General features: G+C 43.7%; 1 protein-coding gene across 3 annotated transcripts in view; it reads right to left on the reverse strand.

The window, feature by feature from the left end:
• Window positions 1-27,853, reverse strand: part of LOC101169097 (stromal membrane-associated protein 1) — a 104,027-nt gene that overhangs the window by 55,114 nt on the left and 21,060 nt on the right. For all 3 annotated transcript variants that reach the window (XM_020701497.2, XM_011472791.3, XM_020701498.2), the window contains exon 4: window positions 14,735-14,810. In XM_020701497.2, coding sequence (XP_020557156.1) covers window positions 14,735-14,810 — 76 coding nt within the window. The remainder of the gene's footprint in view (window positions 1-14,734; window positions 14,811-27,853) is intronic.

The raw sequence follows: 27,853 nt of genomic DNA on the forward strand, positions 1-27,853 counted from the left end.
GAGAAAAGAGAAGATGATTAAAATCCTCTCTGAAATGTGTTGGGCAGACTGCTTATGGTTTACAAAGGATGTTTACTGAGGCAACATGGAACTCCTGCACAGTCCTTTAGAACAGAGAATTACAGAAGCAGAGAGATGCGGTTAGATGCTTGGAGTGTTATTTATTGTGACTCTAGTGTTCTTATCGAATACTGCGTCAGTCATGTTCAAGGTGAAGCTTGAAGATGTGCCTTTTCTCTGCTTTGTTTCCTGAAAGCGTACAATGCTGACATGCTGAAATGCCTCTGAGCTGCAAAAAAATAAGTGGTGCTGCACTGATTTGAGGGTGTGTGACCAGTGGGCACGATGAACTACACAGAAAACTTTACACCATAGCTGCCCAACCCCGGTGTAACAGATCCACCACCCTGCTTGTTTCTCAACAACCCTACTTGCTCCTGGTTCCGTGGATTGGGTGTGTTAAATCAATCAGAGCCAGATCAAGTGATAATCTGATTCACATAATCAACAGTGAGTATTTCCGCGAAGGTTGAAAAACAAAGGCGTGTGCCTCAAGGATCAGAGACAAAAGTCCCTATTTAACATCAATTTTCTGTGAGTAAGGACAAACTAAAGCAGTCATGAGTCCTCTATTTTCTCTGAGTGAACATCAAAAAGCAGTTCCTTTTTTGTTTCACTCACGTATTTGTCAAACCAGACTGGTTTGCCAATGAGTCACATATTTGCTTTAAGCACTTTTTTTTCTTTAAATGAAATCATTATGAATTTCTTTTTTTTTTTCTCATAAATTTATTTGACACTTGGAAACTCTAGCCTGTTGGGACATTGAGCTGTGAAAAAGATATCGGATTTACCTTTGTTTCATAGAAGCCAGCTGTGTCAAACATGTTGTAGAGGGGGCTTTGTGATTTTAGATTTATGATGGTGTTCTGTATGGGATTACAAAGTGCTGGTGTCGTGGGTCCCACCAGGGAATAATTGGGCAGAGGCGCCAAGGTGAAAGTATTCTTGACTTTAATGCAAGAACAGAGCACACCAATTGCTCCACAAAGGTTAACCAACATCTGTTTCTCTCCTCTCAGACTCTCCAACTTCTCCACTCAGACTCCCACACTGACAGCTGTATCTGGTTCTCTTTTAAGTGATAAGCCCCTCCTCCTGGGCGTTGCTCTCCATCAGTCCATAGAGAAAACAGGGAGAAGTGTTTGCATTGTTCAACAACATAAATAAACATACAGAAATAAACAGTTTCATTCAACTAAACATTCTGTGTCGTGTACAGAAAAATAACAATAATCATCAATAAAAATAAATACAAACAGTGACCGATGCGTCACATGACCCAGGGTGTCCATGACCACTTCCGGGTTACCGGGTTACTTCCGGGTAAACAAACAAACAGACAGACGCTAATGTTAGCGTCGTGTGTGCTTTGTGTGAATGTATGCGCGGGGATTATAATTCGGCAACCCAGCGTGCACTCAGGGCTACCTGCAGGGGGATAGGGACGGAATGAAAAGGGTAAGCTGATGTAAATGACGTGTTACCGGGTCCGAGCGTGCGCGTCCATGCGCACGTGTGTGTGTGTGCGAGCGTGTGTGCATGCGTGCGCGCCCGCAGCGGCAGCTGATGGTTCTACACCGTCACAGCTGGTACCAGCAGAAGAAATCCTCCCGGATGTTGGCACCACACACACACACAGCACATTCACACCTGGTGTTTGGCAGCAGTGGGGCCCACCATTACACCGGAGACCCCCCCCCCTTTACCTACAGCACTTACACTGCACAGCCACATCACGATACAGGAAGCAGCTTCCACAACCACTCCAACCCCTATTTTAACATGGCACTTTTTAAAGTTCGATCTTTGTCCAACAAAACATTTATCATAAATGATTTTATCCATGATTATAATATTGATGGACTCTTTTTAACTGAAACATGGCTGAGCACAGATGCATCTACTGTTCTCACAGAGGCCTCTCCACCCAATTTTAGCTTTGTTTTTTCAACCAGGGAGGGCAAAAAGGGTGGGGGTACTGCATCTATAATTTCCAACTCCTTTGCAGCAAAGCAGATTTCATTAGATGAGTACCCAAGCTTTGAACATCATGCATTTTTTTAACAGCCCTCCAGTTTTATGCATCACAGTATACAGACCACCCAAACCAAGCTCTGTTTTTATTGAGGAGTTTTCTGAGTTTCTAGCATCTGTCCACACGTCCTTTAACATGATTTTAATAACTGGTGTTTTCAACCTGCATATAGGAAGGAAGGCGGACTATTGCACCACTCAGTTCTTGGACTTGCTCGCTTCTCTTGATTTTAAACAACACGTCATGCAGCCGACTCAATTCAATTCAATTCAATTTTATTTGTATAGCCCAAAATCACAACAACAGTCGTCTCGATGGGCTTCGAAGTAAAACATGAAATCAAAAGGATCACGAATACAAAGAGTTCAATAGAAAAATACTAAAATGAACTAACAAACTGACTAAGCTATACTGGCATCCCTGCCCTTAGACCCCCCTTCGCGGTAAGGAAAAACTCCCAAAAAAACCGGATTCCGGAAAAAACGAAGAAACCTCAGGGGTGCCCACATGAAGGAGGGATCCTCCCCCAGGACGGACAGGCGATTTACCAGAACTCTTAGAGAAGAATTAACTTATCTAAATCTACAACTACATATATAAAAGTCCAGCAGACGAGCTTCATCCAGCCGTGGTTGGGGGGACAGTCAAAGGCGCGAGTCGAGCCGGAGACAGGAACCACAGCCAGGTGTAGGAGCAGTAGTAGAGACGAGCCAGAGACGAGGTACACGGTCAGGAACAGGAGCACGGATGAAACAACTGGAGTCTGGAAGCACTCCCACTCCCCAGGAGGGGAGAGGAAAAGAGGGACAATACATGAATCGCACTGCACCAAACAGAGGCATGGAGAACTAAATGATAAATTATGATCAAGAATAGAGAGGAAGGGTAGAAGTAAAAAAGGAAAGAGGACAGAACCCCAGTGCACCATAGTTACCCCAGCTTCAACTTCTAGCAGCCTTTTAAAAGAAATAGTTATTATTAAGTTTAATTTAAACAAACTAACATTAAGTTAAATAATCTCTGAATACTAACTAGTCTGACAATAAGCCTGTCCAAAGAGGAATGTTTTAAGTCTAGCTTTGAATGTAGAAACTGAGTCGGCCTCTCTTACATGAGCTGGGAGTTTATTCCATAAGACAGGGGCTTGGTGGCTAAACGCTCTACCTCCAACCGTACTATTACTAATTCTAGGAACCACAAGCAGTCCTGCATTTTGCGAGCGAAGTGTTCTGATTGGTTGGTAAGGGACTATGAGGTCCTTAATATAGGACGGGGCCATTCCATGTAAGGCCTTATAGGTTAACAGGAGGATCTTGAACTTAATTCTAGAATCAACTGGGAGCCAATGGAGCGAAACTAACACAGGAGTGATGTGATCTCTTCTGCTGGTTCCAGCTAACAATCTAGCAGCTGCGTTCTGAACAAGCTGGAGACTTCTTAAGGAACTCTTAGGACACGCTGCTAACAAGGAGTTACAGTAATCCAGCCTCGACGTAACAAATGCATGGATGAGTTTTTCAGCATCACTCTTAGAAAGTATATTTCTGATCTTAGCAATATTCCGCAGGTGAAAAAAGGCAGTTCTACACGCCTGAGATATGTGAGCCTTAAATGATAAATCCTGGTCAAGTAAAACCCCAAGGTTTCTAACTGTGGAATTGGGGGCTATACTTATACCATCCAGGGAGACTATCTGAGCAGACAGAGCATCTCTGAGGTTTTTAGGACCAAGTATAATGACCTCAGTTTTTTCTGGGTTCAAGAGGAGATAATTAATTGTCATCCAGGTCTTGATGTCACTGATGCAGGCGTTCAGTTTCTCTATCTGGTCATTCTGGTCAAGCTTCATGGATAAATACAACTGCGTATCGTCGGCATAACAATGAAAATTAATGCTGTGTTTCCTGATTATGTTTCCTAGGGGTAACATATAAAGCGTAAACAGGATCGGTCCCAAGACTGAGCCCTGTGGGACTCCATAGTTGACTCGAGTGCACTGAGAGGAATGGCAGGGCTCCAGACTAACTTTTTTCACTAGGAGCACAGTGGCCCCTAACTGAAAAATTTAGGGGCACAACCAGAAAATTTAGGGGCGCATACCGTAAATCAACATTCTAACCAAATCTACTAATTTCCACTGTATTACTAATAAATACTTTAATAATAGATGCAGAAATTACAATGTGCTGTTTCAATTTCAGTGTCACATTTTATTCTGCACTTTTGAAGATGCAACAAGAAGGTAAACTGACAGCAGCATCGCTGTCATGACAGTACAAATAAGTAAAGAAAACGGATGGAAATTTATCTTTGTGACACCAAATAGGTGCAGCCAAGATGCACAATAAGCGTGTTTGAGATCACTCAGGTGGACTCAACGCTGCGCAGATCACCTGGTGTGAGACATATATTTTTGTTTTTGCTCCAACATCAACTGTCAATCATCACAAAAATATCGCGAGAAAGGGGTGGGAGCAAGGGGCAAACCTACCCGGACACAGCTGGAAACTAGAGACTACAAAACAATGCATTATGGGACATGTGTCCTGATGGTTTTTGTAGTGGAGTGATTAATTAAAATAATTTAAAATACCAATTCATTAAAAAAGGCTACATACATCACAAAACATTAAAATAATCATAAAATATATAATAACACAGATCATACTAAGAGGGAGAAGAATATTAAAACTAAAAAGAATGTTAAGGACAACTCCAACTTCCTGTTCTCCTTTAGTCTTGCTGCAGATTCGCCTTCATCTCACAGCCCCCCCTTCTGGTGTCCCCAACGATCCAGGCGAGGTGCTGGTTCATGTCAAACACGTCTATCGTTGCATTTTCCCCACGTATTTTCAGTGTGTATAAAACTAATGTTGTTTTTGCCCGCACGTGTTTAAAGTTCAAGCCCCGTTAGCTGTCACGCATGTAGGTGTGGGACATTTATTCTCCTCAGCTGACCCGACTCCCGCGGGACGGGAGCGGTGAGCTGCCGTAACCCGTTTGATGCGCCGCCGTAACCAAAACCTAAACCTTCCTCCGGGTCTGTGCGGCCCAGAGAAAAGTTCAGCACGGACTGCATGTATGTAGAAAATTACGAGCGAATAAATACGTTCAAAAGGAAAGTAAGGAACTTCTTAATGTGGCCCGGGGAGGGAGGGGGCTGTCAGGTTTCCTGCTTTCAAACCCTGTCATTGTCACGCCCCCAAGAGTCATATACCCCACTGTGATTGGTTGGTCAGCTCCGAGCACGACGATGAAAAAGTGTCATTCATACAAACTGGCGGGCTGCAGTAACATTAAACCTTCATATTAAGGCGGGGACCGCAAAATATCATCTTGGGGGCCGCAAATAGCCCGCGGGCCGCGAGTTTGAGACCCCTGCTGTACACTCTGGCACTGGTACACTAGCTGCAGGTCGGAAGAACGAATCAATAGTTCACTTACTCATAGCTCAGACGCACATATCAGGTTGTGATATTTATCTCAGTTTCCTTCCCACAGATGTTTACGCGCGCTCGATTATTTCTAGGCCCCGCCCCCTCTACGCATTTTAGCCACTCACAGTGGCTTTCCCTATTCTTCTCACACGCAGTGGCCGCCTCACAGACAGGTATCACGCGAGAGTGTACGTGCTCGCGTTTCATGAGTATGTGCGCGAGTGTGTGTGTCTGTCTGCGTCCGTGTGGCTTGCGTCTCATTGATTATTTCATTGATCATTGACGTGCCCCTTCCACGTTTGATGTATAAAAAAATACGAAGGGTGGGGGAGGCAAATTTACTGCTCGCACATGTGCGACTGGATGTAAAATTCAGTCGCACACTCTCAAATTTTGGTCGCAAAATGCGACCAATTGCTCGCAGTCTGGAGCCCTGAATGGCCATTTACATTAACGAACTGATACCTATCAGACAGATAGGATTTAAACCACTGGAGAGCAGATCCTCTGATCCCTATGTCCTGCTCTAATCTATGGAGTAAAATACCGTGGTCGATAGTGTCAAAGGCTGCACTGAGGTCCAACAGGACCAGAATAGAAAGTAGTCCCTTTTCTGAGGCCAATAACAAGTCATTAGAGACTATAACTAGTGCAGTTTCCGTACTGTGGCGAGGTCTAAACCCCGACTGAAAGTCTTCAAAGTGGCTGTTGTCCTGTAGGTGGCAGTAAAGCTGCTTAACTACAACTCTTTCTAGGATTTTAGAAATAAAGGGCAGGTTTGATATCGGTCTATAGTTGGCCAAGATGCTAGGATCCAAACTGGGCTTTTTCAGAAGAGGTTTAACAACTGCATATTTAAAAGACTGTGGCACGTAACCCGTTTCCAGAGAGGCATTTATCATTGTTAATATGGGATCATTAATTAGGGGAAAAGTTTCTTTAAAAAGTCTAGTGGGATTTGGGTCTAACAGACACGTTGAGGATTTGGAGGACGTAATAATTGATGTTATTTCCGCTTGATCCACAGCAGTGAAGCAGTCTAATGTTACAGAGGTTTCTATGGATGCCTCCATTTCTACCGCTTCAGCCTGTTCTGGGCTGATAGTAGGAATAACTTGATTTAACTTATGTCTAATATTTGAGATTTTACTATCGAAAAATGTAAGAAAATCATCAGAGCTGAGAGAAACAGGAACATGTGGTTCTACTGAGCTCTGACTGCGAGTTAATTTAGCTATAGTGCTAAAAAGAAATCTTGGATTATTTCCATTCTCTGATATTAAGGTTGAATAGTACTGGCTTCTAGCTCTACGCAGAGCTTTTTTATAATTTAATAGGCTATGTTTCCAGATATCCAGAGACTGCTCTGAACCGGAGCGGCGCCATTCTCTTTCCAACTTACGGGTTTCTCGTTTAAGAGAACGAGTTTCAGCGTTAAACCACGGTGCTACTCGGTTTTGTCTGACGAACTTAGGTTTCAAGGGGGCAACAACATCGAGTGTACTCCTGAGGGCTTGTAAGGCATCATTAACAAAGTGGTCATTTATACTAGGACTGATACTATGGGAGCTGGTCTCAGAGTATTTTCTCAGAATGTCACTAAGTACTGGCTGAACTGTGTGTTTAAACTCAGACACAGAACGGTCAGTTAAGGTTCTTCTAAGCTGTTTCTTATTCACTGGGGCAGAAGGATGTTCCAGTGTAAGCTGGAAGGTAATCATAAAGTGATCAGAAATGATGGGGTTAAGAGGAAGGACACTCAGCTGGCTTATCTCTATACCATGGGTTAGAACAAGGTCCAGGGTGTGCTTATGACAGTGAGTGGGTTCATTCACACTTTGGGTGAAACCAACATCATCTAATAAAGCTGCAAAAGCCTTTCCTAGGCAGTCACTGGGGTGTTTTCAACCTGCACGTCATGCAGCCGACTCACAACAGGGGGCACACTCTTGACCTCGTCATCAGTCATGGTTTACCTACCAGTGTGTCCACTGTTGTGGACCTGGCTGTCTCTGGCCATTAATGTGTGCTTTTTAACATCACTGGTTTTATAAAGCAAGAGACCGCTGTGAGAACGGTGACGAAACGCTACTTGACTCCTGAAGTGGTCGAAAAGTTTATCACATCCAACTCTCCACCTGTCTTACCAGCCCCCTGTGATCTACTTGTTGAAAGTTTTAACAGTAAATTAAAATCCAGTCTCGACTCAGTTGCTCCACTAAAATCTAAAAAGATAAGAATCAAACCCACACTCCCTTGGAGGACTGAGGAAATTAAACAATTGAAGAGACGTAGATCTGCCGAAAGACTTTGGAGAAAACACAAACTTGAAATAAACTATCAACTATACCAAAACCAACTAAAAGTATATAATCAAACCGTAAAACAGACCAGAAATTCATATTTTGCGAACATCATTTCTGTAAATAAAAATAACCCCAGAGTCCTCTTAACCACAATCTAGTCTTTGATCAACTCTAATGTGAATAAAAACCCAATGCCAGCCTCCGCCTCATTATTTGAGGACTTTGCAGACCACATCAGGAGCAAGATCCATTCTGTCAGATCTAACACCGTAAATGGACAGAAACCCTTTTTATTGGAAATGATGGCTTGATTTTACCTGAGGAAGCACTAGACAGTTCTGACCTGGTTGAAGCTGCAACACTTGGTTGAGTTTTCTTCCAAGTTAATCCAACAACTTTTTTTATACCCCATTCCTACATCACTTTTTAAATCATTTTACTGGTCTTTTGAGAGTGACATTTTAAATATCATGAACTCCTGTTTACAGACGGGTATTTTTCCTGCTGCCTTTAAAAAGGCAGTGGTGAAACCACTACTCAAGAAATCCAACTTAGACCGTTGCCCCCTGCCTTCGCCCACAAGTGGCCGGGATAGGCTCCGGCAGCCCCGTGACCCCGAAAGGGAAATAACGGTCAAGAAAATGAATGAATTTTCCGGTGCTTCCTCGGTTGGGACCTCTCCCTCTGTGTCAGCTACTGTTCAGCCACTGCAGCTCTGGATGGGGACCTGCATCACCTCTTAGCTGTGGTGGAGTGGTCCCCGCCTGTGATGCTGCATTTGGCTGGTTATATGGCTGTTCACAGAGAGGGAGGCTCCAATTTATCAGCGTTTCCAAAATCTTGGTTTCGTGCTCCGCCTATTTCTTATTTGTCATTTCTCATTGTCTTTCCCCATTAGTAAGGTGGTGGGAGACGTGATGGAAGTGGGGGGTTGTGTAGGTACAGGGAGGTTGGCCCTATTTTTATTGTTATTTATTTTTGTGCTTGTTTATTTTAATTTTCATGCGTGTTTTTATATTATTTATTTTTTTTTTGTTTTAATGTAAAGCACTTTGTGTTATACTTTTATATGAAAAGTGCTTTATAAATAAAGTTTGAGTGATTGATTGATGTGGCGTCGTGGCTAACACGTAGCAGTGTTGGACTGTGATTTTTACGTGTTGCAAAGGTTGGTAGTTACAGGTATTAATACGCTAACGTAGCTAACATGTAGCGTGTTACAAACAAGTTCGGGAGTTACTGTAAACGCATTAAATAATGTTTGAATGATATACGGATTCATCTCTGACATTTTGTCTAACTTGATCGTTGTATACTTTGGTGCGCCTTATACATGACACAATTTCCAAAAAAGTCCATTCATTGATGCTGCATCCTATAATCTGGTGCACCCTATTGTGCAGAAAAATCATTCAATTTTTTTTGCCATCTAGTGATCATCAGTGCGCACAAATGATCGCATATTTATGTGCATTTACAAGCTGAACATAAATATTGCTTTAAAAAAAAAAGTTTAGCTAAGGAGTTTGTTAAGAAAATCTGTCATTCAGTGCATTAACCCTTGTGCTATCCTAGGCTCTTTAACATTGGGAGTTGGGTCATCTAGACCCACTAGACAGTGCGCTGAACCTTTTTTCTTCAATGATTTGTGATCTTCACTGGTGTCTATGGATTACATGAAATCTTTCCACCTTTATCCACCTTTGTCATGGTAGGGAGAACACGTCACTGTAAGGGTGGGGTCATCTAAGATAGCACAAGGGTTAAAGTTACTTATTGTATCTAAATGTGAATTAAAAAACGAATTGTTATTAAATTTTTTACTTTGAATGTCAATCTACAGTTTGAGTCAATTTAACAAAATATTTTGTTAGGAAGGTGTTTTCTAATATACAGAAAATCAATAGTGATTGTGCAGAGATACTAATGGTTTGATTAAAATTGGTCTGTAGCTATTTAGCTTTATCCTGCAGAGGATCTTGTATTATTCTGCTTAAAATTTCAAATGAATGTTGTTTTACAAGAGAACATTTGTTAAACCCACTTTCATGGCCTTGATTGACTTGACATTGTGTTGAGAACAGCAGTTCAGAGGACAGCTGCTGACTAAGGTGCCACAGCTGGCTGCAGAGACACTCACAGCATCAGTAAGCACTGTGGACACAGCAGGCAGGAGAGCCTGATGACTAACCAGAACACATACAGCCGAAAATAGGGAAAGTCTTCCTCAAGGCAAATGTGCTACTCTTGTGACATTTTAGGCCAATCAGTGGGCTCGTCACAGAGGAGGCGCCAGATGAACATGGATGGATTGTTGATTCAATTTACACTAAAACTAGACGAAATACAGACACCCACAGACATATACACACCTACTAAGTCAATAGGGAAAGAACAATGAACATGCTCTACAAGAGCTGTGGAAGTGGAGTGCAAGCAGCTGTGTATTTCAGCATAAACAGAGCCTTTCTCAAAGAAAAACTGAAGAAAAATGTTACGCTTTCATTTGTTTTGAAGACAGAAATGAGCACCTCAAATTCTCAGAACAGCATGAGCTGAAATCTGCATCAACTCTGTATTTTTAAACATGCTATTTATTTCATGCTATTCAAGGGGTATCTAATCAAATCTACTTTAATGTGAACAGAAGCTTCGATCTTTGTGTTCAATCTTGTCCCTGGCAGTGTTCTGTGGAAGGTACTCTAGGGATGTTAAGACCAGGGATCCCCCAACAAAGATACCATCCAGACTCCAGCAGGGTTTTTCTTTGTCTTCGGTTCTCCTCAATACTCTTATAGACAGAAATTCTGTTATAAGGGTTGGAAGTAGTCTGGTTTGGAGGACCGCAGGATTTCATTTGCTTTTTGCAGATCTTTTGCTGGCTTCATTAAACCTTTAATGCACACTGGTGTGGTTTAATATAGTGTAAAATGTCTAGAATAAAAATTAGCACCTCTTAGTCTGAGGTCATGTTTTTTAACTAAAAATGTTTGTTTTTTTGCCCTCTCTGAGTTGGTGGAGACCTTTTACCTCAAGGTGCGTTTAGATATTTTGGGGTCTTATTCATGAGTGAGTGAAGGATGGAGCATGAGATTGACAGGGGAATAGGTACAGCGGTTGTAGTATGCCACCCATCAATCTGTTATAGTAAAAGGGAACTGAGCCAGAAGGTAAAGTTCTCGATTAGTTTGGCTCTGATTGTAGCTTGGAACCATTGAACAACACTGATTCTTAGCATTTACCGGGCATGTGGCGGTGCATCAGGCTGATCAACTGGAGGAGTTTAGGAATGTGAGTAGAGTCAGAGTCAACCCAAATCCTTATGTTTAACAAGGCCCTTCTTTTAAACACGAGCTGCTGTTGGGTTTGAAATCACCTAAATAAATAACAACAAAGTTAGCAAGATAAAAATAAAAAACATAAAAATCCTCTTTTTCTTCTTTTGATGAAGGTCAGAGGTCAAATTAGAGAAGACAGGAGAGATGCTTACAAAATAAAGAGATCTAGAAATTTAGAGAATTCCACCCTAACCTTCATCTGCTTAAAGGCCCATTCTGATCATCTTTTGATTTAAAATTGTTCCCAGTGGTCTTTTCATCATGATTCTGCCGTTTATAGCCAAAATAAAAAAAACTGTGCTTTTTTTTTCAGGATATCTTCCTGCAGAGCGGCAGTTCTTCATTAAAAATTCGCCTTTGAGTTGTGGCCGTGATTGTTGGTGTGGAGCAAGCCCATCCCGCTAGCCACTTCCTGTCATCTATCTGTTTACATTCTCTTCTGCTAGCTTACGGCCCCTCGCACCCCCAACCTAATATTAGCTGTGCAACAAAATGGCAAGCAATACTGGAGCTATCAAGCTATACAGCTTAGAGTCAGATACCAGCTAAAACAAGAAAAACAAAGACATTTATAGATCTACTTGTCTGCAAGTGGAAGCATCAGAATGGAGTAGAGCAAGAACGGGGATCTTGTGGCCTTCCCATTGTGTTTTGTGTGTAACAACTACAAGCTTTTGAAATGGCATTTTTTGACTGCTCCTGATTCAATACAGTCTTAAATAAAGCAAAACTCCTAAATGCTGTTTTAATCTGAATTTTTTTTACATACGCATCATGAGATAAATGCTACAAGAATGTAAAGACACCAGTACGGTTCACTCCGTACGCGTCTATCGTCAATGCTAAGTCAATGTACAAACGCAATCAGAGATTTTGTGGCAGGGCAGTCGGGCAGCAGAGCGTTGTGGGGCATTTCAGCATCACACCACATTTAGGGCATTGTGCAGCCATGTTTTCAGAGTTCAAGCTTCTGAACTTTGGCAAATAAACACATCATGTCAACCAATCAAGGACTCAGCTGTGGCCTGTGAGGTTGGTCAGCTGGTGTAGTTCAAAACCAACATGAAGGAGAATTTGATTCTTTTCCTGAATTTATGATATTGTTCTTAAATGTAGGGAGACAATAGGGCTGCACGATATGAGAAAAACTCGCGATATGGGATATTGGTGATTAATATTGCGATAACGATATAATTCGCGGTATATAAACAAATAGCAAAACAACCAAAAACATTTTCATTTCACTCCAACAGTTTAAAAATTATACTCCAACTGACCCTTGTCGACGTAGGAGGCAAACATCAAACATAAAAGGGCTCATCTGATTGTTCAACAAAGTAAACGGGTCCTTCCGATTGGTTTAATGCATAAAGGGATTTATTTCATTTGTTCAATATTTCAAGCTGCCATGAGTTTGTTTTAGCACATTTAAGGTAACCATTTATTGCGATTTTCGCCGTCTTTTGCGATATGCATATTGCACAGCTTAGTGTTGCGATAACGATAAATTTGGGGTGTATTGTGCAGGCCTAGGAGACAATAATAAAAAGGTCCTTTAATTTTAATCTTGTTTTTTTTTCCCTCCCTGGACTAATGCGGGACATCAAGTCATCGAAACTGGGTCACAGAGACGGAAGTACCGCTGAAAGTAGCCATCATTGAGATGCAGCTCCTGCAGTAGATGGTGAACCTCACCCTACGGAGTCTCTGAATGATCTCATGAACCCAGACATGGAGAGGTGATTACAGAGGCTTTTGTAGAGCTCTTTAAAATAAATAAACCTAATCTCTCAATGTCAACCGTGTCATATAGAGATAAACAGTCAATGATTTCATGTGGCGATGAGGCTAAAATCCTTTGGCGGTAGCTCCTCTCACACACTGCAGGAACAGCAAGTGTATATGAAAACATATCTTGACAAGTGTCCAGCAGTGAATTTGATACATATCGAAACTGAGACAGCGCACGAAAATTTAAAGGCCGAATGACATTCACTGTGAATGCAGCATAACAGAAAGAGATATGGGGTCAGAATAACACGGTACAAACAATCCAAAATGTATTTACCAAGGTTTGGAGTAACAACCCCAATAATGCTGCTGTGGTAACAATAAAAATGAAATGATTTTTTTGGTGTAACCACCAACAGGCTGCAGTTCAGTGGAAACCACACTGGACATCCAAGATGCTGATTCAAGACCAGGTTTAGTCACAGCCTGTTTTTTTTTCGAAATCCCTGTCCAGATCCCTTTCAGGGTGGTGAACTACATGGTGGAGAACCAGAAGACAAGTATTTAAATTTAAAAGCAAAACTAAAAAAGGTAAGTATAAAAAGGTAAATTGAAACAAAAAATTTTCTACAGGCAGTCATAACAGTTCCACAATGCAAAGATTTGCATACTTTATTAAGTCACACATTTTTTATTCGATTCCTGTCAGATTTTGCAGGAAAAGGTTCCTGTTTTCTTTCTTTTTTTCAAAGTGAGCACAGACAGATGCAGGTTCATTTACATAATCCTATAATACAAACATCGATCGATATATATATATCTCTATCTCTATCTCTCTCTCTCTCTATATATATATATATATATATAGATATATAGGGTTTTTTTAACCAAGGGAAAGAATAAACGTTCCATCCCACCCCCACACCTACATTTATTCTCCTACTTCAGGTTGAAAAAGACTTCATTGTGTAGATGCAGCAGAAATTAACAACACCAGAGACTGCAATAAAAATTCCTCAAAATGTTTATTCCTTAACTGTGTTTGCCAGGTCCTGGCATCAGTACCACGTCATCTTTACGCTTTAAATATGAGATGAAATGGATTTCACTGCTTTCATGCACATTTTGTGCTCAGATAATATCCTTGCTGAGACAGATTACAGGGAAAAAGTGCAGAGTAGCAACAAAAAAAGACTCAATAAATGAAAGGAAATGTTCAATTTGCACTGGGATTCATTCCAAAGTATAGCAAAGACTGCCAAATTAGAAAAGAACCTCTTTTTAGCCAATTGATGAAACACAAGATTCAAACATCGTTAACTTAGGCTTTTCGTCTTTTATTACCCACAAAAACAAAGTGTAAGACAATTTTAGACTTAAGCATTTATTTCAAATTTCTTTGCAAGCAGTAACAGCACTTCTGAAGATCTGCTTGTAAAGGAAAACCCATCTCTTAAATTGCTCTGGATAATATTTCTTTTGACATTGGCTGTTTTCATGTCTATTTTCAGCCCGTGGTTGTGCCTGACTGTTGTTGGAGGTTGAAACTGGTTAACATATACAATAAAATAATCCTTTGAGTATTTTTAGATGAAAACCAAAGAACACATTTGAGTGAGAGGAAAAAAAAGTCAGCAGGGAAAAAACCAAAGATATGAGAATACAAAGAAAAAGCTGTGCGTTTGATAACATTTTTCAAAAAAAATCACTAAATGAGGTAGACCCATTTTGGTTGCAATTATTTTAAAGGAAACCATCACTTTGTGTAAATAAACATGACTTGTCTGTCAAAAAAATGAAAAAATAGCTGTCTGTGATACTCACTGGAGCTGCGGCCGCGGCTTCCTTGTTATAGTACTTCTTCCTCTCATATTTGTCCCGGATGAAGACTTCCACTGCTCTTAAACTCAGAGTTAAGGACTCAATCTGACCACCAGTCAGGTGACTATGATTTTTATGATCACACTTAAGACTGCATTCAATAAACCATAATTCACACAAATCGAATACCCTAAACTTAAAACAAACAGCAACAATGAAGACAAATGTTTTGTCTTATTTTCAACATTTTGTACAAAAGCCATTTTTACAAGACAAAGACAACCTAAATATTGCTTGCAATAAAAGAAAAAAAAAGATTAAGATTACTTTGAGAGAGGAGAAGATGTCATTTCACAGTTGTACATCAATGATCTACAGTTTAAAACCAAAAATGTTTCTTTTCCTCCAAGGCAGCATCGTCTCCATTTAACAATAACTGTTACAATGCCAAACTGCATATTAAAGCCAATGTTTTGACTCCAATACTGACTCTTCAAAACACTCCCGACACAATCAAACAAGAAATCCACACTAACCAGGCCCTCTTATCTTTCCATTTTAGCACCATCGCTTCTGTCAGATCAAATAGACCGCAAAGGATTAGAGCATGATGACCACTCAGATGAACACGGCATGATGGAAGAGTCAGGATGCACAAGGTGCATTTTATAGACAGAGCTTATTTATTACTGTCAAAGCAGCATAGCTGACGGGACGCATGGTGCGAGAGACAATGAGTAATAAATGTGAGCCAGGACGACACATACATGCATGTTGTCAAAGGATTGAGCAGAATAAAGAAAAACACTTAATGATGAAGTAGGGAACCACAAACGGCATCAAATAAACCCTAGAGCGGTGAGGGGACATCACTGTGAGTAATCAGGAGATGTCCCCTTAGTGCCCTACTCGCCAATTTTAACTGCACCCCCCTTAGCACACACACCCCTCCCCCCTCAATATATACATTCCAACATAAACACACACACATGCACACACACACCCTCTCAAACACACATACACGCACACACATTTTGCAAGGAAGGTGGGACCTAGGACCATCTGTCCCCTGCCTCTTCCCTGGTGGGGGGTACGGGCCCCTTTGCAACGGCGGCCGTGTCCCCGGGGTGCCGGCTTCCTGTGCCCGGCGGTGCTCTCTCCGCGCGGCGGGGGGGTTCACATTACATCTGAGCCGGGAGTGTTCGTGTCCCTGGGGGGTGGGTTCTGGTCCTTGCTCCTGGGCGCTGGGCCCCGCCATATTTCCAACTGTGGCCGAGCCTGGTCGGGCCATATTTACAACACCCCTTGTGGGCCCTCTTTTTTTTCCCCGGGGTTCCCCCCCTCTTGGGCGGGGGCGGCGGGCCCCTGCCCCGCTCCTCCCTGGACCGGCCGCGGGCCGGGCGGATGGCTGCCTGGAGCGCGGAGCGGGTCTCCCTTGGGGGGTCCTGGCTCGTACCTGGGGTTGGGGCGGGGGGATGCCCGGAACTCCTGGGTGGTGGTGGGGTGCCCGTCTGGGGCTGTGGGCGTCCGTCTCCGGTGGGGCCCTGCGTTGGGTTCTCCCGGCGCGGCGGGGGGGCTGCTCTCCTGGTTGGGCTGGGGCGGCGCTCTCTCTCCCTCCGTGCTTCCCTGCTCTCTGGCTCTGGGGGCCTTGCGGCGGTCCTGCTGGCCCTGGCCTGGGTGGCGGGCTTGGTCGCCCGGGCGGCGGTTGTTCCCTGCCGGTTCCCGTGTGGCGTTGGGGGGATTCCGGCTGCCGCTGCTGCTGCGGTGGGGGTCTTGGGGTGGGGATGGCTGGGCACTCTCCCTCCTTCTTTCCACGTTCCACCATCCATTTTAGAAGAACATAAACACTCACCTGAGCACAGGTGTTAGCTCACCTTTGCACTTACAGTTTGCATGACTGAATGACTGAAATATTTCACACTAGTTGGTTTTAAGGCATAAGTATGCGTGTGAACACTATCTGTTTTGTATATATGTCGACAGGTGGACATTTTTTGCAGCTAGCAGGTGTGTTTATAACATTTGAGTGTGTGTGTGGACAGGCTCCGCCCTTATTGTACTACATTTGAACGTTACCATAATGATTAACAACCAGTAAACTTGTTGCTTTATGCTGCTTCATGGTCTTATCCCCCTTCCCCTCCTATTATCACCCCCTACCCCCCCTCTCTCTATCGTCCCTCTCTCTTCTTCCCCTCTTTCCTTTTCCGTCCGGTCCAACACCAAAGATTTTCAGACATGATTGAAATTAATAAAGTCTGGCCTCAATTACAAAAGGGGTTTATCCAGACATACCTTTGGTTTGTCTGAAGATTAATAACCCCTCTTGTTAAAGTAAAATCTGTCCAACACAAGAGGCCCTCAGCTCTCATCTGTCTGCCCAGCTGTTGGACAGGACAAGTTAGAAAAAAAAAAAAAAAAAAAAAAAAAAAAAAAAAAAAAAAAAAAAATAAACCCTAGAGCAGGGGTGTCAAACATACGGCCCACGGGCCGTTTCAGGCCCCCCAGATGGTTTAATCTGGCCCACTCAAGAAGAACAAAAATCATAAAGATGTTTAAAAAAACATTTCTAGTCCATTCCTGTGGCAAGTTGTGATTTTTTTTAAAAGAAATAACAGAAATGTGCAATTCCACCACTAGGGGACGCAAAGGAAAAGCAAAACTGGTGAAACAGGTGAAACCTAACAGCTCTGCTTCTGGGTAAGATGCAGTTTGATTCCCTGCGAGCCTCACCGCTGTAAGGCTGCTACAAGAATGATCATTGTGACAAAATAATGACCAAAATGTTAAAAAAAAATGTTAAAGTGAAGTGCAGAGCTTTCTAGGAAAAGGGACAGAGTTTTATGTGCTCCTGGAGCTGAATGCAAAACCTGTATGCTTGATATGTCATCAACAGGTCGCACTGCTCAAAGAAAATAACATCCAGCACCACTATGAGACTCGCTATAAAGAAAGGTACCACCATATGCAGGGGCAGTTAAGAAAAGCAAAGATTTACCAACTATTAGCTGGACTGAAACACAACCATCTGCATTTATTGCAGCCGTGATGTCAGTGATGGAGCAGTGACAGCTACCTTATTGCTAACATGTTGGTACAAACATCCAAACCATTTTCGGATGGTGAACTTATTGAAAAATGCTGAAGGCTGCAGAAGTCTAGTGCCCCAAAAAGCAGATGACCTTTGCCAACATAAGCCTGTCAAGAATTAGGATTGCAGGAGAGTTTCTAACAACATCTCTGAGGAGACTTGAAGGATTTCAGTCATTTATTGTATTTTTGGTCGCTCTTGATGAAAGCACCGACATCACAGATATTGCACAACTGTGCATGTGTTGAAGAGACATCACAGCGGAGTTTCTTGAGTTGATGGACACAACAACAGCTGATGACATAGTCAGCTCTCTAGTTACCACGCTGGACAATGTTGGAATGAACTGATCACGTGATGTCAGTCTGGTCATTGATGGCGTCTCATCAAAGGTCAGGAAGAAGGCAGGTGTTGCCACAAAATTCAGACAGCAACCAGGAAGATTCTTGGATGTTCCATTGTGTTTTGCACACTTGAATGACAGTAAATGAGTTTCTGCACAGGATCTGAATCCTGATATTGATGGCTGGGTGAAGTTTCAGGAGAGAGAGGTCAATTCCACATTCTTATGTTCACAAATGTTTGCAAGTTTAATAAATTTTTCATTGATTCTCCCATTTAAATTTAAGGCAGGGTGTTTCATCTTTTCCATAGCCCCTCTTGAGTCTATTATTGGGATAGCTTCAGTGTCAGTTGTAAAATATTCAGTCAGTATAAAATTAAATAAACCAATCATTTTTAAATTAAAATGCATTTTATTTGAGATCCATTGGTCTCTGTGAATGAACGTTTAATAATAAGTGATTAGGCTACAATGTTGGTTGAAGACATTCTTTCCAACTGAGAAAAACAAAAGAAAACAAAAACAAAGTTACAGACAACCAGCTGACCATAGGTTTTTTTGCTTTTATGTTACTGGTCCGGCCCACTTGAGATCAGACGGGTTGAATGTGGCCCCCGAACCAAAATGAGTTTGACACCCCTGCCGGCTCATTGCTGACCAGAAAAGGAAATTAAAATTTGTCTATGGCTTTGCGGTTAATTGCTTTGAAAAAAATATATATTCTGTATATATATCCCGGTATATGAAATACAAAAAAATACAAAAGTGCACAAAGATGTAAGAATTGTAAATAACAACTGGGCCAGGTAAATCTCTGCAGTTTATCAGTTCCATATATAACCTCAGCAGATAGCAGGACTGAAATGTTGTGTATTAACTCAGAGGAACAAACAGGAACACACTGTTAGGTGGAGCTTCTCCTAATCTAGGGTCTGGTAACTGCTGCTTTCGGCCAGCGGCACTTCAGTCTGAATGACTAATGGACACTGAAAAACACACTGAATGATGACCAACTGCAAAATAGGCCTACCAGATACAATATGACACAGTAGAGGGGCATTACATATTGAGCTGGTACTGCGTCAACAGTGCTGCTGCCCAGTCTTGTGTCATAAAAAAAGGATTGTGGATAGAGGACTGGATAGTGGCATCATTTTGCAGGCACAGCTGGACGAATCCTGGGTAAATGTTTGGAATCATCCCCACATGGAAAGCATGTTATTTGGAGCAGGAAATGATCAGAGCTGTGCCGGTGAGGTTAGATAATGAAAATGGGTTACATCTGATACTGTAATTTGTGTGTTTCAAGGGCAGCTGTAGCTCAAGGACAGGAGAAGATGGTGGCTGTATTTGTGATGTGAGAGTAAGGGGGTAAAATCACACCACTGTGGGCTAAAAAAAGGACTGCTTTACAGACAAAATGCCTCAAAAATGTGGCTTCCAATGCAAGAGCTAAATCCCTGCTTAGTTTGTAAATATATCAAAATTAATTGTTGAATAGATATTGCAGTTTCAAAGTGAAGATTGATTCAATGTCCAATATTTAAACTCATCTTTAGGTGGATTTACACTGAATTTGTTTCAAAGGACTGTCTAAGGGAGACATAAATTTGCTAGGGCTACACATATGGCTTACACAACATTTGAACAGCAGATTTCTGATTTTGTTTTGCCCTTCAGTCTGTCAAAAGTTGCTTTCATTGGCCACTACCATACAAAAGAATTCTGATACTTCTCAGATTACCTGATTTGCTGAAAGTAAATTGTAAAGAAGTCAAGACACTCCAAGAAACTTTGACTGAAAAACCAACATTAAAAAAAGGAAAAAGAAAAAAAAACACAAAAATCTTGAAACATATCAAGACAAGACACAGTTATAGAGGGAAATTATCCATAGTGTAGGTAGCCTTTTGCACTGGAGTAGAACAGCCTGTGTCCTTGTAAAATCTTGCTCTTGTGTCAAACAGACTCATGAAAGCATTAATATGCCATTCTTGCCCCACCGCTCTTTGCTCTACTGTGTTACTGGGTCAAACTTGGTAATGTTCTCAACTTCAAGTAGAGACCAATTAATTATATAAGAGTAAGTATCAATAAAATCCATCAGCAGACAGAAGAGCTCCAATAAAGCCTGTACAACTCTCTTGGAGGTATTTCTACTTGTCTGGACAGCTTTCTAGAAAACAGCTCCAGGTTAGAGCACATTTTCTTTTGTGATTAACATGGGAACATTATTAGAGTCAGTTAAAACATAGAACGTGATGCTGTAATATCGCGAGACCCAGCGAGAAGAGTGTGGTGAGTCGACTTGGCGGCGCGTAAGCATTTGAACAAACATTTTCGATCTTGTTTCATTTTTCCGCCATATTAAAATATTTCCTGCAAACTAACATAACCTGTTAAGAGTATTAAGCTTCTGTCAGCCTGGAGGACCTGGAGAATTTCATTGACAAGTGTTTTAATACCTGCAACATGGTGAAGCCCAGAACCGCCACCACCACCCCCTCCGCCAAGCGTGAACGGCCTGAGGACTCTCCCGGGGCTGTGTCCTCTCCAGGCAGCGGAATGAGCGATATCCTGGATTCGATTGATAAAAAGCTCTCCAGCTTTGATTGCCGCCTCAATTTTCTGGAGATCCTCCATAGAGAATTTCAAGGTCTGCGGGAGTCTCTGGAATTCAGCCAGCAGCAGGTGCGGGAGCTCGCAGCGGAGAACCAGGCCCTCAGAGAGACCGTCAAGACTCTGGGCAATGACACCGCCCGTCTCTCCGAGGAGAACCGATCCATAAAGGAAACCCTCCTGGATCTTCAGTCGAGGAGCATGAGGGACAATCTAGTAGTCGCAGGGGTTCCAGAGGAGGCAGGAGAAGACCCCGAGGCCACCGTGAGGTCCTTTTTAGAGGTCCACCTGAAGCTCCCCAAGGAGGAGGTGCAGAAGATCTCTTTCCACAGGGTTCACCGCCTCGGAGGAAGAAGGTCCGACCACCAGCGCCCGCGTCCTATTGTGGCTAAATTCGAACATTTCAAACAGAAGGAGTTGGTGAAGGGCCGAGGCCGAGAGCTGAAAGGCACGCATTACAGCGTTAATGACCAGTTCCCGGCAGAAATCCTCCGTAGAAGGAAGATCCTGTTCCCGCTGAGGAGGAAGCATCTTGCTGCTGGTTCGAGAGCAGTTGTGGCCGTTGACAAACTTTACGTGGACGGCCGGCTGTTCCGGGCCCCGGAGATCACCCCCTGGCTGTGCTGAAGGCTTTCAGATCCGCGCTGAGAACATCTGCGCTGCCCAGAAGAAACCCGCTAAACTTACTTCAATGAATGGAAAACCGGATCATCAATAATCCACACCTCGATCTCAGGAAAACAGTCTTTTTTTTCTTCTTCACCTCAGTCCCACTCATGTTTCTATTGTTGTTTTGTTGTTGTTTTCGTTTTCCCTTCTCTTTTTTTCTTTCCTTTACTCTCCCCCCTCCCCCCCCCTCCCCCCTCATCATATGTAAATCACCTGGAAGCAACTCATCCTCGGTAAGTATTTATTTATGCACGGAACGGGCGCGCGCGCACACAAGCGCACACACGGGCGTGCACATGCGATCCCGCACACACACGGCGACATACTGCAATCTCCTCACACAGGCTCTCATAGGACGCACGCGACACGCAGCTCACATAGCCAGAAAACGTTCACGTGCACAGCGCTTCTCAATGCGGGCACGCGCACACGGACTGGTACACAAGCACTACTTAGCTCTACACCTTTTCAGTCAGAGCAGTTATGAACAGTCTTAACATCGTTAGCTGGAATGTGCGTGGACTTGGCTCTGAGCCAAAGAGACTGTGAAAGTGTTAAATCACCTGGATGGTCTAAAAGCAGATATAGCTCTACTGCAGGAGACCCATTTATCGAATTCTTTGAATCACCTTATGTGCTGCTTACAATTTCTAGTTATATACTCTGCCAGTTACAACTCCAAACAACGAGGAGTTGCTCTTTTAATTAATAAAAATCTTAATTTTACTCACAAGGATACAGTTACTGACCCAGAAGGCAGATTTGTAATCATTAATATATCCATTCAGAATAAGGACTTTTGTATAGCGAGTGTTTACGGCCCTAATGTTGACGACTCTTCCTTCTTTCACAGATTCTTCACCTCAATCTCAGTTCACTCTGACTCCACAATCATTATAGGAGGAGACTTCAACCTTGTTTTGGACCCTGAACTTGACAGACTCAGCACAGCCGCAAACCAGCGTACATGGCGATCTGCAAGTATTCTAAAGCAGTACATGAATGATCTGGGTCTCTGCGACGCGTGGCGCTCATGTCACCCAAACACTAAAGGGTTCACCTTTTTCTCTCCAGTTCACCACTCACACTTCCGTTTAGACTATTTATTAATCAGTAACTCTCTTTTAAAAAATATTCAAAGCTCCAATATCCATCCAATTATTATCAGTGATCATGCACCAGTCTCTGTAAACATTTCTAGGGAAAAATCCACACCCTCTGGTACAACCTGGAGGTTTAATACGTCTCTGTTAAAGGACCAGGAATTTCTTGAATTCTTTAAAAAAGAGTGGGCAACCTTTTTAGACTTCAACAATACTCCAGACATCCCACCGTGCATTCTTTGGGAAACAGCAAAGGCAGTCATGAGAGGGAAAATCATTTCTTATTCAACGCACAAAAAACGCAAAGAGAAAGCAGATTTATTAGAATTAGAAAATAAAATCAAAACCCTGGAGACTGCTTATGCTGCTTCTGCACAGGAACACATTCTGGGACATCTGAAAAATTTAAAGCTGCAGTTAAATGACATCATTAATAAACAAACACAATTTCAAATACAAAGGCTACGACTTGAAAGATTTGAAAACTCTAATAAATCTGGCAAATTTCTGGCTAATCAGCTTAAAATTATTAGAGAAAAATCATCAATCACCTCTATTACAGACCAAACAGGAAATGTCACTCATGACCCGGTCAAGATTAATAACGCATTTGAAAACTTTTATAAAAACTTGTACACACCGCAGATCAATCCGTCAGAGCAAGGTATTGACTCATTTCTTAATAATGTAAACCTACCCAGGCTAAATGAGGATCAAATCACAAACTTAGGCTCTCGTTGTCTGAACTTCATGAAGCTCTGTTACTTATGCCTAATGGTAAAGCACCAGGGCCTGACGGCTTTCCTGCAGAGTTTTATAAAGAATTCTGGGAACAACTGGCACCAACATTTTATAAAATGGTCATATCTATTAATGAGAGCCAATCAATGCCAACTTACATGAACTCAGCCAACATAATTCTTCTTCTAAAACCAGACAAAGATCCCACTAGTCCTTCAAGCTATCGCCCTATTTCTCTAATCAATGCAGATGTAAAAATTATCTGCAAAGCACTAGCACAGAGAATAGAAAAAAATCACTCCTCACATAATTCAATTCGACCAAACTGGATTCATCAAAGGCAGACACTCGGATGATAATGTCCGTAGACTAGTTAATATAATAGACTTTGCCACCATTGAAAACCAGGAAATGACGGTACTATCGCTGGATGCTGAAAAAGCCTTTGACGGAGTAAATTGGAAGTTCCTTATTGCCGCCCTCCATAAGTTTGGTTTTGGAGAAGCATTCATCAATTGGATCAAAATATTATATCACAACCCCAATGCATCAGTTAGAACTAATAAACAGACTTCAAACAGGTTTTTTCTTGGAAGAGGAACCAGACAGGGCTGCCCACTCTCTCCTTCTCTTTTTGCTATATTCATTGAGCCTTTAGCTGCAGCAATAAGACAGAATAAGAGCATTATAGGAATAAAAACCAAACACAGCCATCATAAAATTAGTCTTTATGCGGATGACATATTACTGTTTTTAAGGAATTTACATTCTGTAAATGAAACAGCAATGATCATAAATGAATTCTCCTCCATATCAGACTATTCCATTAATTGGAATAAGTCTGTTTTATTACCACTCAACAGGAATATGGAACAAAGACTCACAATTCCAGTTAAAACAGGAAATATCAAATATCTGGGTATCTACTTTTCCCCCAAACTATCAGAACTGGTGCAGCTAAACCACACCCCATTACTGAAAAGCATACAGGACGATCTAACACGCTGGACCAACCTGCCTCTGTCACTTATGGGCAAGGTAGCCACGGTTAAAATGAAAATCTTACCCAAGGTTAATTATCTCTTCTCAATGATTCCCACACAACCGCCATTAAAATGGTTCAAAACATTAGACTCATCCATATCAAGCTTTCTATGGAACAACAAACCTGCAAGAATTAGTCTAAAAACGTTAAAATCTGCAAAAAGCTGTGGAGGATTAGAATTACCTAACTTCCACAAATACTTTCTTGCAAATAGATTGCAATACATCTTAAAATCGTTAAAAAATAATCCAGAAACCAACTCATGGTCAGAATTGGAACAGGCGTTATGTGGAAAGATCAACCTGTCAGATCTACCATTTATTAGCCAAACAGTTAAAAAACAGGATTGTTTCAAAAGCATTAATATAAATGCCACTTTAACAGCCTGGTGGGAATTTCTCAAAATATCAAAATCATCAATTCAACCGTGCAAAATGACACCCATCTGGAACAACCCGGACATCCTTATTAACAAAAAAATGATTCACTTCCCAGCTTGGCAAGCAGGGGGCATAAAACAACTAGAGCACGTAATTATTGATAGAAGATTCATAACTCCCCAGGAACTTCAAGACAAACATGGAATAAATAACTTCTTGGAATATCAGCAACTTAAATCAAGTATTACTAAAAAGTATAAATATAAAGACGACGATTTAAAGCTACCAGATGTAGTTACCACTCTGATTAATTTTTCAATGAATAGAACTCTCTCCAAAATGTAAAAACTTTTATGTAATTTAGATAACAATATTGCCCTTCCAACAAAAAAATGGGATGCAGATTTGAGCATCAGCACAGATGAAAGCTTCTGGTCAGAACTCTGTCTAAACACCTTTAAACTGACAAAAATTCCAAATCTGCAGCTAATCCATCTCAAAACTCTTCACAGAATTTACTACACTAGACAGAGGATGTTCAAGATAGGTCTCAGTAACTCAGACATTTGCGAGCACTGTGATAATAATTTACCCGACAGCTACATGCACGCACTGTGGTTCTGCACTCCTGTCCAGGCTCTCTGGCAGCAGGTATGTGCCGATTTATCAGTCTGGCTTAAGGTTTCAATCACGGCCTCACCGTCACTTTGTGTGCTTGGTGACATGAGTGCCATCGATATAGAAGAAGGATTAGCATCTATCATTTTCACAACTCTTTGTATTGCCAAAAAAACTATTTTAATAACTTGGAAAAACAAGAAAAATATAAACATAAGTCAACACAGAAATCTGCTGTTGGATCATATCAGCTTGGAAAAAATGTCAGCCCAAAGCTCAAGTAACTTTGAAAGAATTCAGTCTCTCTGGTCTCCTGTGGTTGACTCCATGACTTAGGGGGTGGGGGGCTTGGTCGTCGCTGCTCCTTGCCCTTCTGCCGTGGTTTGGGGTGGGGGTCGGGGCAGCCGGTGCCTGGGTGGGGCGGGCTGGGGCGCTGCGTGGTCCTCTGGGCTTGGGTGTGCGTGGTGGGGGTGTGGGGGGGTGGTCTGGCTTGGATTGGGGGGGTGGTCCCTTTGCCTGCGCTGGGGGGGGTTGGCGGGGGGCCCTGCTCGGGGGGGGGGGGCAGCGGCGCCGGATGGGCTGCCCATCTGCACCTGGGGCTGGGATCGGCCCTTCCCTGGCTCTGGGACGGGACGGGACAACCCTCTCGGGGCCCCCGGTCGCTCTGGGTGTCATCCGCTTCGGCTGCGGGGTCTGGGGTGGGGTGGGGGGCTTGTCGGCCCTGTCCTTTGGGGGGGCGTTCTGGGGGGGAGGGGGGGGCCCATTATTGGTACGGGTCGGGGGGGCTAACGGGTCGGGGTCTGCGCTGAGCCAATCAGTGGTTGCCTCGGCCGGTTGGCCTCCTCGGTCCCGTCAAGGCCTGACCAGAGCTCCTCTAGGGCCGGCATCTGGGGGTGGGAGCCTGGGCTTGCTCCGGGGGGGGGCGACGCTTTCTGGCTCCTCTCTCTCTGTGTGGGGTGGGTGGTGCCGGGCCTGGGGTGTCGGCGCCTCCGGGGGTGGGGCCCCTGGGCTGGGTGGCCCTGGCCCCTTTGCTGGGGGGGGTGGGGCTGGGGGACAGCTGTTTGACCACCGGGGGACAGTTTACCAGCTGTCCCCAACTTACCCCCTTCCTCATATAACCTCATATTAGGGTGAGGGGGTGGGGGGTCTAGCCTGCGATGCGCCTTGGGGGGGGGGGCCACTTGGCAGTGGCCCCCCTCCTATGGTTGCCGTATGGAGTGGGCCCCCCCTCTTTCGGTTTTATTTGCACCTTAGACATGTAGGGTCCTTGGTGGGGGGGGGCTTGGACATCACTGCAAGCAAGCAGCAGATGTCCTCCTGGCACCCTACCCGCCAATTTTAACCGCACCTTAGACATTTAGGGCCCCTTGGTGGGGAGGGTGAGGGGACATCACTGTGAGTAATCAGGAGATGTCCCCTTAGTGCCCTACTCGCCAATTTTAACTGCACCCCCCTTAGTACACACACCCCTCCCCCTTCAATATATACATTCCAACATAAACACACACACATGCACACACACACCCTCTCAAACACACATACACGCACACACATTTTGCAAGGAAGGTGGGACCTGGGTCCATCTGTCCCCTACCCCTTCCCTGGTGGGGGGTGCGGGCCCCTTGGCGATGGCGGCCATGTCCCTTGGGTGCCGGCTCCCTGGGCCCGGCGGTGCTCTCTCCGCACGGTGGGGGGGTTCATATTACACCTGAGCCGGGGGTGTTCGTGTCCCTGGGGGGTGGGTCCTGGTCCTTGCCCCTGAGCGCTGGGCCCTGCCAAACTTCCAACATGGCCGAGCCTGGTCGGGCCATATTTATAACACCCCTTGTGGGCCACCCTTTTTCCCCCGGGGTTCCCCCCTCCTGGGCGGGGGCGGCGGGCCCCTGCCTTGCTCCTCCCTGGACCAACCGTGGGCCGGGTGGGTGGCTGCCTGGAGTGCGGAGCGGGTCTCCCTTGGGGGGTCCTGGCTCGTACCTGGGGTTGGGGCGGGGGGATGCCCGGAACTCCTGGGTGGTGGTGGGGTGCTCGTCTGGGGCTGTGGGCGTCCTTCTCCGGTGGGGCCCTGCGTTGGGCTCTTCCGGCGCGGCAGGGGGGCTGCTTTCCTGGCTGGGCTGGGGCGGCGCTCTCTTTCCCTCCGCGCCTCCCTGCTCTCTGGCTCTGGGGGCCTCGCGGCGGTCCTGCTGGCCCTGGCCTGGGTGGCGGTCTTGGTCGCCCGGGGGGCGGTTGTTCCCTGCCTGTTCCCGTGTGGCGTTGGGGGAATTCCGGCTGCCACTGCTGCTGCGGCGGGGGTCTGGGTGTGGGGGTGGCTGGGCGCTCCTCCTCCTCCTTTTCACATTCCACCATCCATTTTAGACGAACATAAACACTCACCTGAGCACAGGTGTTAGCTCACCTTTGCACTTATAGTTTGCATGATTGAATGAATGAAAGATTTCACACTAGTTGGTTTAAAGGCATAGGTATGCGTTCGTGAACACTATCTGTTTTGTGTACATGTTGACATGTGAACATTT

The sequence above is a fragment of the Oryzias latipes genome, chromosome 15 (assembly GCF_002234675.1).
Source record: "Oryzias latipes chromosome 15, ASM223467v1".
Taxonomy (NCBI): Eukaryota; Metazoa; Chordata; class Actinopteri; order Beloniformes; family Adrianichthyidae; genus Oryzias; species Oryzias latipes.